The sequence below is a fragment of the Melanaphis sacchari genome, unplaced genomic scaffold, assembly GCF_002803265.2.
Source record: "Melanaphis sacchari strain LSU unplaced genomic scaffold, SCAv2.0 Contig74_pilon_pilon, whole genome shotgun sequence".
Taxonomy (NCBI): Eukaryota; Metazoa; Arthropoda; class Insecta; order Hemiptera; family Aphididae; genus Melanaphis; species Melanaphis sacchari.
Window position 1 is genome coordinate 72,904 of NW_020271531.1, and position 12,599 is coordinate 85,502.

At 23.4% G+C, this 12,599-nt stretch overlaps 1 protein-coding gene across 1 annotated transcript in view; it reads left to right on the forward strand.

Moving 5' to 3' along the window:
* The window catches only part of LOC112601046 (dipeptidase 1-like), a gene marked incomplete at its 5' end in the record, with an annotated part of 48,622 nt that overhangs the window by 33,203 nt on the left and 2,820 nt on the right, over window positions 1-12,599 (forward strand). The window contains 3 exons of the mRNA XM_025348451.1: window positions 7,120-7,252; window positions 7,321-7,471; window positions 11,044-11,110. Coding sequence (XP_025204236.1) covers window positions 7,120-7,252; window positions 7,321-7,471; window positions 11,044-11,110 — 351 coding nt within the window. The remainder of the gene's footprint in view (window positions 1-7,119; window positions 7,253-7,320; window positions 7,472-11,043; window positions 11,111-12,599) is intronic.

Consider the following 12,599-nt stretch of genomic DNA (forward strand, 5'->3'; position numbering starts at 1 on the left):
CATTATTAGTTAAAAATCATTATCAGTATGTGATACATGAAATGCAATAAATCATATTATTATAGTGATAAACTCATTCAAATTCACTGAAATCCCCAAAATCCTAAATGACCCACCTTCACAATATTAAGCCATCAATGAAGAAAACACTACCTATAGCAGCACACTGTACATTTTTTCCATATGATGAACTTCAGTCAAAAATTATAAATTTTCCAAATATGTTGTAACCATATTTATAAATATGTAATTTATAATAATATATTTTTTTTTGGATATTAAGTTCATGTAGACTAAAAACCTTTGTAGTAAAATCTTCTCATGAATATAAAACATATAATATTATATAAACCTATTATACCTATTCAATAACTTCCATGACATTTAATTCATAATCTTTACATCTTACTACGCCATTTCTAAAGTTTTGAGCTTATTGGTTGAAGTCAATACAAAATATTTGTTTCATGTCAACACCATAAAAGAAAATATATACCACTTAAAAATAATAACCATTTGTTACATATACAAAGCTACCTTTAAAAATGTTCCCTTATTTATTTAAAATACTTATAAAATATAAAAAAGAAGATAACTACTGTGAATTCCTTATTTAAATTTTATATTAAAGGTAACATAAATAAACATGTTATATAAACTTATCATTAAAAAAAAACTTAGTTATTATTACTTTGAGTAGTGCGATATTTTGTTTATAACTGAAAACTAAACTCATATTCTTATTTAAACTATGTCAATGTTTTTTTTTTTTAAATTAAAATTTAAGTTTACGAAGCAGTCTTCAAAAATTACTAATTATCTATAAGATTAAAATCCTCAATTATCTTTCGATATAAAACTAAAAATATATCATAAATAGATTTTACAATGAAATAAGTATCTTTCCAAATTATATGTACAATAAGTATAATATATTATTCATATACCTATATTAATTTTAATAATTTAATTTTTTATAGAAATTAAAAATAATGAATTACACATATCATATTATATGCAGGAATATTTGTTTGCAGTTTTATAAATAATCCACGTGCTTTAAAATACATAATTTTACCAATCTCTGTAGGATCTATCATATTAACATTCACTTCTATAGTTTTGTACCTAATGGTGGGTAAAATGTATTCTAATAGTAACTGGCCCTATTTTATAGAATTGAGTACATTTAATATTCAAATTTAATATTGATATCAAGGTTGGTCAGCGTTTATGGCCCTCAAATATCGAAATACTATGCTTTGAATCTTATACAATATTTACGAGAGGAAAAATAGATCTCTAAGAAAATATTTTTTAAATGTTATTAAACTTTCACAATTTTTGAACAATAACAAAATAAAATTAATAATTTTTCATTTGTATAGTAGTGAACATATTATATACGAGTATATGAGTATTTTAATATTTTCATACATAGAAAAAAAAAATTATTTATATCGTAAATACCCTTAAAAAAAAAATGATCATCAATGTAAAAGTTCTAATTTTGAATTATTTTATTAAGAGAAAGAAGTTTATTTCAATTTATGAAAATTGTACTTCATATTTGAGCACAATTATTATTATAGGTATTCCGTATTATTTATTTAATCTAGATTCAAATAAAAACATTAATTTTTTTTGTTAATTTGTATGAATTCACTCAATATAATTAAAAACATATATTTTTTTAAATTTTGGAAAACAATATTAAATTTGGTATTTAGACGATAACAATAAAATTATAATATTATTTTAAACATTTAAATTCACGACCGTGATATCATTATAAATATTTTATGAACTTATATAATATTGTAGATTTAATGCATAGCTTTTTAAATGTAAAAGTCTTAGTCTAAAGAAATTATTTCAATAACTGATTGAAAAATAGCATTTAAAAAAAAAACACAGTTTACTAATATTTTAAGGTTTTAAATTAATAACAAGATATATCAACAAAAAAAATTAACCAGTTTTTCAAGTAAATACAATTTTCCTAAAATATCAGAGTTTAATTAATTCAGTTACAATATTCATTTATTATTATAACAATGATTAAAACCAGTTTAAAAATACATACAATTTTAATGTATAAATTAATTTATTTGCACTTGTAATTTATGTCAGCAATATTATTTAATTATGTTTTATTTTTTGTATAATTTTGTTATTATCAAAATTTTCATTCTCCCGTAAATTATAGAACTCTGAAATTAATTAACTGTTATTTTTTATTCTTCAAATCATTAAAAAAACTAAAAGAAAAACACTAAATATATGATTTAAAAAAAAAAAAAAGAATAATGTTGTTTAAAAGTCGTTAAAGAAAAAATCAGATCATATTTAAATTTATTAGTGCTAATCGTCTTAATGTGGAATAATTAAACTTGATACTCACCTATATAACATTTTTACATATTTACATTGTATATTTAGCTATATTGGTATTAATTTGTGCATTTTACATTTTCTAAAAAAACTTTATTTTAATTCTTTAAACTTAGTTAGTTCTAGCAAAAAAAAAAAAAAATGAAATTAGCACCTAAGCTCTCAACGCAAATTATATAAGGTTATTACTTTAGTAAAATACATCCGAAACAATAACTGTATAACATGATGATATAAGTTATTTTTGGCTTATTGAATATTAAGTACCTACCTACAATACTAGCGCAATTCTATTTGAAACCAACTACAAAATTATTTATTACTTTAATTAAGTACTTTATACAATATTTCAAGATAATGTAAATATTCTTTTTCTTTTTGTAAGCATAGATTTTTCAATTGTACGATTGAACCACAATACTACAATACTTTAGTGGGTTGATATAAAAGTATTTAAAATTATATTTTATTAAAAATAAAAATTATCATTATCATTTCTTATATGTGATATTGATTTGTTTATTTGATTGTTTTAATTTTTTAACTTATAAAATACTTCATAAATATGTATCATAATTGAAAGTAATATTGTTACTATACTCTGTTGTGGTGTATGCTCATAAACATTGAATTTAAGTAATTATATCAACATATAAAATAATGAAAAAAGTTCAAATATTTCAAAAACTTTTTTTATAAAAAATGTTTCAAATCACTAATATTTTAATCCAATTTTAAAATCACAAATCATATTCAAAATATAAAAATATCGTATAATATTTTCTACTTCGTGAAATTCCTGTTAAATCAGTAGAGCGAAAACTATTCAATGTTATAAAAATAATTTATAGACCTTAAAGTTAAATAGATTTGATACCGGATAAAATCTTACCTGCAAAAACATTTAAATATAATTTATCATTATATTTTATATTTATTAGCAATTATTGATTTATGTTTAAAATTGTCTTTTTATTTATTTATTTTTTTAGTATCTAACATAATATATTTCAAACATTTTTAACAAATCTATAGGGTAATAAGTATATATATTTTAATCAGAACTATTAAGTATTCTCACAAAAATACAATAATTTTTTTAATTTTATTGGTTTTTTATATTTATTATTTTAATTGCAAGTTCTATACTTTACAAAATAAAAAAAAAAAGTTATTAATTATACAATTATGTATATTATATTTAACTTTGCTAAAGTAGGAAACGTGTTCTGAAAATGATGTGTAACACATGTCATCAATTTTAACTTTTTAACTTGTAACTATGTAAAAAAGTTGGTATCTACTTTGAATTTGTTTAAGTTGGAATATTCTTATTATATTTTTTTGGAAAATTGAAATGTATTAAAACTAAATTAACCATAACCTTGCTGTAAATTTAGTTAGGTCAAATATTTAATTTACTTAATTTTCAAAAATATCCATTGAAGTTTACTACATTTGGACTGCAAAATGCATATTTTAATATATATTAAATTAAAATACGTATTTTGTATTTTATAACCATAATGAATAGTTAAAGATTGTGCAATAAAAGTGTTTTTAAATTTGTAAAGACAATTTCATATATTCAACATTCATATATGTATATTGTAAAGTGTACCTCTACTAACGAAGTTATACGATTTCATTTGTGTATAATAATTTACCTAATTTAAATAGGTCTAATAACATTATTTAACAAGTTTTTATCGAATGTATTTTTTTAAATGATATCAGTTTATTTTAACAAGTTATACTCTACATCAGTGTCGGTATAATTGAGCAATATATTTTTATTTTTATTAAACTAACAATATTTTATTTAAATAATAATCAGTTTTCTTTTTATCTATTTTGTGATTCCTGTTAAATATTTCAAGACAACAAAGAAATTTTTTTATTTTGGATTATTAAAAATGTCGTTTTATTAAAATTACTCGATTAGAATAATATCTTAATGCCCGACTCAGAGAAATAATTCATAAATACCTAACCAATTAAAAATAGATTATTTTACATAACAGTAGTTATGTAAAATATACAAAATTAAAATGTCATTTGTCATATTTACAAGTTATAGTATTATATTATATTATATACACAAATTGAATATCGATAGAAATGATAAATAATATATAATTTACTTTATACCGATTAATGATACAAATTATAAAATGCTTTGATTGAACCTGTGATAGTATTATTATAATTTAAAACGTATGTGTGTAAATTTGACACTATTACTTTGTTCTATAGATCTTAAACCTAGGCCTAATATTTTGCAAATAATTCGTTAAAATTAAAAAAAGCAACTTTCATAATTTGCATACTTACACATTAAAAGCACAAATGCTTATACCTTTTAAACAAAATGTTAACTATAACTCAATACTACGTTTTGTGTTAATAAGTACCTATAGATATTTTTTACTTTTTTTGGAATTAAGGCTCATAAATTCAAACGAAATATTCTTAAAATTCTAATTACACCAACAATAATCATTTTTAATAATTTTAATCATTTTAGATTTAAATACATGATATTAGGTTATAAGCTTCTATATTTAAGGTAGGTTTATAGAAAATGCTATAATTGTGCAGATTAGATACAACATTGTCCAGTGCATATAATATAAAGGAAAAACGTATCTATATTAATGACTATTTGCCTTTCACGGATTGAAATGTTGCAAAATAATTTATGGAACGAATAGCTTACGCGATATTCGTAAATATTCATCGGTTTTCAATCCTCTTGAATGAACTTGCCTACCTATATCTGTTTATTTGTGAAAATATATCGACAATTTCTTTACCTTTTGGAAAATAAATCGCTAAAGTATTTATTGCACATAGATTATATAACAATTATATTCGTCGAAAAGATGAATCTAAATTTTAAGTAAGCATTAGTATGTATTTACAGAATTGTATTTTAAAAGTATCATTTACTGTACAGTATAAATAATTAAATCCATTCAAATTTAAAAAACGTATTTATAAGAAATGTAAGAAAAATCAATTTTTCAGTTAAAAATTTGTTTAACATGGTTGCTTATATTTTTTTTTCTGATATATAATTTAAACTTCTCTTATCTAATAAGTCTTAATTACAGTCGTTGAAGTTTATAATTTAGGTATTTATTTATAAATATACCGAGCTTAATTAACTTGTTTTATTCGTTAAAGTATTCAAAGAATTATAATGTTTTAGCACAATATGGTTTTTGTAATCCTTATTTAGCGCTTTGAACAAATTATACCGGTAGGTATAACAGGAAACACCAGAAACAAAAAACAACTACTAAAAAGGAATGACAAATAATATTTTCTTATCATTCTTATTAGATGAAAGAATTATTTTCATTCCTAAAAATGTACGAGTTGTTGATATCTACTAAATCAGACGATGACAGTTACGAATTAAGTAAAAAAAAAAAAACATTTCCTTTATCGTCATACCCAGTTATGAATTGTTATCATACTACCAAATTAAATTTATGTTATAATGCTACACTACACATATAATTCAATTTTATTTTATTTATTGTTTTATTTGACATTACCTTATGATGTTAATATTATTTTTTAAATTATGTTTATTTCCACAATCAGAAACTAATTTAAATTTTTAAACTTGTTTTAAATTCCTATTGACTATTTCATTCTATATATTATATAACTTTTCTATTATTATTATAATTATCATTATCATTATTATTATGAAAAAATGATTATGTAAATTAAATATATATAATACCCACAAATAAGTAGGTATTGATTATATTATGTTTTAGAGTTTAATTACCTATCCGTTAAATACCTATATTAAGTATATCGTAAATGCAACTATTAATAGCACATACCTTGTATATTACACAGTATTTTAGTTGAATTATGCATATCTTTAATAATATGTCAATCATTTTAAAATGTATCCATAGTTAATCAAATCAATATATTTTAATGGAATCGATTAAATACATTGCTCTCGTAATCCCATCATATCGTGTTAACTAAATGATATTATTGAATTTGATTGACAATTTAGAAATGTTTAATACTGGTTATTAATGCATCCGTCGTATATACTATATATCTACGTTTCCAAACTTACTTAACATTCTGTGTACACTGTACAGTGTATAATACTATGAAGTATGATTGTTCAAAATTATTATTTATTAAATAAAAAAAAAGTATTTGTTCGATATATTTAAACATTTTTATATCGCTTATTATATAGATATATTTTATGTATTTTATACTTTATTAATTATACTAAAATGAATTAATCATATTTTTCATTTTCAAATACATTACCAATTCGCATACACTCAAAATTACACATTCAAAATAAACTTACTATTTTTGAATCTTCATTGAAATATTTAAAATTCATGTAGCCGTTTTATGAATTTGAATCAAAATAAATTTAAGTCATTTTTCATATTTTTAAAATCACAAAATCATGGATTTTTAAAATAATGAGAACAAATTGATTAAATATTAATATACATATAACTTAAAAATATTAACTTAAAAATTTGGTTTCTACCAGAAAAATAACTTAACACATTCCATTAAAATTCCAAAATAATAACCGTAGTATGATATACCAACATGACGTTTTAAAGATAATTATAACGTTTATCCATGATCGAGTACATGAAATAATGTTTTTTTTTTTTTTTTTAATTTATTGTGTACTTACGTTGTTGACAGTTTTGGTCAGCATATGTACCCTGTGGCAAAAAGCACCTGGATGGTGTCCAAACTACAATGGAACAAATTGACGTCATTAGGAGGTTGGCTGAAACCTATTCCAGTGATTTACAGCTTGTAACATCAGTAAAAGGTACGACGTAAATCATAAATATATTATATATCTTTTTCTAATTGCATATATCTATATCGCTTAATCAGGAATACGAGAAGCACACAAAGTAAGAAAAATTGCTAGTCTAATTGGCGTTGAAGGTGGTCATTCACTGGGTAATTCACTAGCAGTGCTCAGGATTTTTCATAGCCTTGGTGCCCGATATTTAACCTTAACGCATACTTGCGATACATTGTGGTAAGAATACAAAAAATTGTTGCCTATTTTTATGCTAATTAAAATCCTTAGAAAATATTAAGTTATTATAAACGCACGATACTTTATTACAATTTTGACAAACGCTAAATCAAAAAAGTCATAGACTAATTTAGCTATGTTTTTATATCATTAAATTTAGAATTAACTACTTAAAATTAACATACATATTTTTCATCTTGAACAATTTGAATATAATTAATTTTTAATTGAATGAACAGTTAAAGCGCAAATACATTCAAACATTTTATATTTAAATTTTTATCCTCATGTTGATAAACCTTTATCAATTTTGGATTTTTGAAAATAACCTATAAACCTTTATAATTTTAAGACCAAGCTTGTGAAAATTAGTTTTAAATACTGCTGATGTATAAAAAATATTGAACGAAAATTTATTTTCATTGATAATTATTTAAAGCTTATTTAAGCTAAAGAATAAATGCACCACAAATCGTTCAGAATGACCATTTGACTTCATTTATCTTAAACATTCTTTCAAATGAAATGCCAATAAATAAAAAACTATAAAATGAAAAATATAATTTATTAATTCATATTTTTGGTAGTCATTTTAAAAACAAAAATGTCACAGTATAGATTCACCAACAAAAATTAATGTAAAATAATAAAAATTAAATTAAAATGACAGAATTGTGCTTATATATTTTCAATTTTTCCAATTAGAAAATCAAAAATATAAATAAATCAAAGTTTATTAATTTCGACAATATAATGGTTATTAACTGTTAATACAACGTACTTTATTGTCAATTTAATATTTCCATATACGATTAATCTTCTATGGCACTTTATGACAAAATATTTGAAATATCTAATGACGTTTTACAGTAGTATACCTTACACGCCACGTCCCACAAATTACATAATAATATATGAAACAGAATCTGATTAAACCTCTCGGTCTTCTTAATTATTATGCCAATAAGTTATATTTGTGAAATCCACTTAATATATCAAACAACTTTCATAATTAACTTTATCAAATTTCGTTAATTTGAATAAAGCTAACTACGACAAATGTACGTGTTCAACTCAAATTATGACTTGTATGTTCTATATTAGTTGCTTGAAGTAAGCTTATATTGTATTCGCATATATAAATATATATATATATATAATATTATATTTATGTATGCAAATAATGAAACTCTTAAACAATAATATTATACTGTTTCATTTATTCGCGATCTTTTGTTCCTAGTTAATGGATGTAATAATAAGTGGTATTCTTTCAGAAAAACATCGATACAATCTTAGGGCTTTTTATTTCTGTTTAGTAACAAAATGAGGGCATGCGTTTTTAGCGAATGTTCGGAAAAAAAAAACACTAGAGACTGTGACACAATCTATAAATCTAAGAGCAGAAGATAAAAACAAGATAAATCACCTAGCCACTTTGAGAGTGTTTAGAAATAATAATACTTTTTTTTTTCTTAATTCGGCTCATTGGTTTCTTATCAATCCGCACACGCACACGAGCCAAACGTTTGGAAAGGATGCAAAAGAAACGGACACGGTGCGAGAGAATGAACAGCGGAGACAGAGGAAAAAAGGTCCGAATTGATTGAATTTCGTCACACACACAGTCGTTAAGTGTTCTGCAGCAAAGCACATTCGAGTGGTTTCAATGGTCTAATCGAATACGCGCGCGGGTCATGTCCTACATAAACTTTATTGACTCTGACCATGAAAGTAATATATTATTATGTTGTGTGTAAGGTATTGTCGCCGCGCACTACACGATGGCTGAACACAGTAGACGAAATTGAAAACAAATGCGCTGGTAATCGTAATAATAATATTAGCTGTATTTCTCTGCGACCGTTTTGGGTTTAATCGAGAACGAATATTTCTCGTTCAGTTTTTATTTACGATTTTATAACGGTCGGTAATAAAAGGTAGTACGCTCGCACTTTCTTGGCTGCGGATGCGGAAGGTTAGGTTAGCCTATATACCTTTAAAATATAATATAATACACGAGCTTTTGCCGTGTTTTTAAAAACGTTTCGCCGCGTCGTTGGCATACGCCTATTGTTGTTGCCCATTGACGTATTTAGACGATGTCATTCAATACAAAATATGATGTAAATTTATTATTTACCTAACCTTGTGGCGTCTGCACAAGTCTTTTCAAACTTTTTTTTCTTTTTAAATTGTTTATTAGTCGTTTTACTGCTATGCTGTACTAAAGAGTCTGCAGTTCATTTGTAGGTCTGAAAACAAAGTAGGTAAATATTTTTTGAACGGGTACCAAAACTGATTTTCTATGTCATAAATATATTTTTTGTATTATACACAGTTAAAATTAATCTACACGCGAATAAACCATTCTGTGTATTAAAAAATAACTACACGTATCTTTATATATAGGTAATGTAGGTATTAAAATATTATTGTTTTAATACGTTATTTCTATTTTCTTCCATTTTTCAAAAAAAAAAAAACTTTCACTTAATAAATATTATTTTTATAGATATAACATAATATGATATTATTTTTTGTTATTAATATTATACTAAAGTTTACCCATTTCATGTTGGAGTTCATTATTTTATATTCTGAACTATTTAATTATTTAAATACATTTATACAGCATAAGTATATTTCTTAAGTTAGATTGTATGTATATAAATATTTGGAGTACAACTATTTAGTTTGTTTAAGTAAGTATACATTAATATAATACTTAGTCAATGAGTGGGTTTTGTTTAGTAACAACAGTGTATGGATTCTCGAGTGCAAGTTTTTGTCGTTTAATTTTAATGAATATATTATCACAAGAAAGGCGATACATTGAGCTGGTTTTATATGTTTTTGTGCTTAATTATAGTTCTATATAACATGTTGTATCTTTTAAACTTAAAATCACTTAAATAACTACTGGTTGGCCAAGGATTCAATTTTTCATCATCACTATATACAGTCAATAACTGATTTGATTTAAAGGTATAAATAGTTATTGTATCATATTCATTTCAAACAAACGAGTGCTTCAATCATATCATGTTTATGTAAATAGTATATGGGTTTCACGCATACTAGTAATATTATTATATTGTATTTGATGCGTCTGATAGAATACCGGAAAAGGTCAATTTAAAGCTTTTACTTTTATTTTTTCATCTCATTTCATATTTTCATCGTAAAACGTACTTTTCAACAGTGTCTTACATGATTTCTAAGTATCAAAAACTAGTAACTATCTATACATCCAAGAATCGGTAAGACGATTTATTGATGAATAAATGTTTATTTAGTAACAGGTCATAGCATCAAACAATATGTATACTATCCTTGCCCACCTCTACGATTTTATATGTACTGCATCATTGACCCGACAATATATAAATTAGAATGCTTGTCAGTACGTTTGACAGTTTTGGTCTTTGGGAGTAAACTAATTTTGTATCTCAATAATTCTATAAATTATTATTTATGATATTACTTTTTTTATAACGTTAACAAAAAATGTCTGTTAGATAGGTAATGGAAGTAATAATTTACCTTATATATTATATTATTTTTAATAGGGCTGGCTGTTGTTCCGGCTTAGATTCGCCAGAGAATGAACATCAAGGGTTATCTCCATTTGGTTTGGTAAGTACACATAATGCATATTGTATATATATATATGTATGTATAACATATTATGTATTATATATTATAATATACATTAAAAACAAGAATATTTCGATATTAAACATAATATTGAACATAAAACAAACCGTATTCATACTATTATAATGTTTCTTTTAAATCTAAAGTATTGGTATATACTAGTTACAGACTTGATTCTCTCCATAACCTACTGGTCATTTGATCGGTGGTGTATTAACATTGATAATAAACAGATCTAACCTATATAAGTCACCGTAAAGAATATAACTTTATATATATTAGTATATTTTAATTTAACGTTGAAAACTGCAAAAACATACACGTATTCGAAAGTTTCATTATTCAAGTTGTATAAATTTTCACTACACAGTAAATGTTATAAACTTATAAAGTATCAAAGACACTAACCATATCATCAATTATTACGTTTAATTATTATTATTATTAATACTATATTATTATTTGAATTTAATTATTTAAACCATTAATGCTGTTTCTTCACTATCGTTTGATGTACAAGAAAATTTAACAGCGCAATTTTATAAAAGAAATATAATCAACTATTGTACTAAATTTCACTTAATACATACATATACCTTTCTACTTCTAATTAAAATCGATCATATAATTGTGCCACTGCGAGTTATACGCACTAATATTAATAGAGAGTACAATCCTATATTTATTTCACGTATTGAAATACTGCAATGCATCATATACATAATCTGTTAGTGAGCTAACGTGTCAATAAACACATACCAAGTATGTATTCATTGTACGCAACTATGTAAGTTCTTGTAAGTTCTTCAAATCGGATTTTTGGAACTAAGCAAACCAATTATAGGCCACTACAAATATGTTATATTTGCAAATATCATTTCATTTTATGGTTAAAATAAAAAGTTTACTTAATTCATAGTTGAAATAAATAATTATCAAGCTAATCAGGGACCTAATACAATATTAACTAAAAAAAATATTTCATACGAAATTGGAAAAATTTTAAACGGGACTATTTTTAAACATATATTCTATAATAATAAATGTATAACTTATAAATAGGTATATAAATAGCATCTATCCTATAGAATTTGAAAGCTAATACATGTATATTTTTAGTCTGTATAGATATTAAATAATATTTCGTTATAGTTTCCTAAAACTCGTCGTTTGAGTTAACGTCTTTCAGCGGAATAGATGACGTACAAATTCGTAACATTAATTATTCGTTTTTACGAATGACATAGATGTATTTTGATACGTTTAAAAGTGTCCAATAAACATATATAAGTAAAAAATTATCGTGAAAAGGGTTGACAGTAATTAAAGATAAGTGAACTATACTCTAGTAATATAACCGTTTAAGTTTAACTATAAATACATTTTATGATATTAAGTTTACAGTAAGTATAAACAACAAATATATGATATTTTATTTACTTTATATTGATAACTTAAAAATACATTT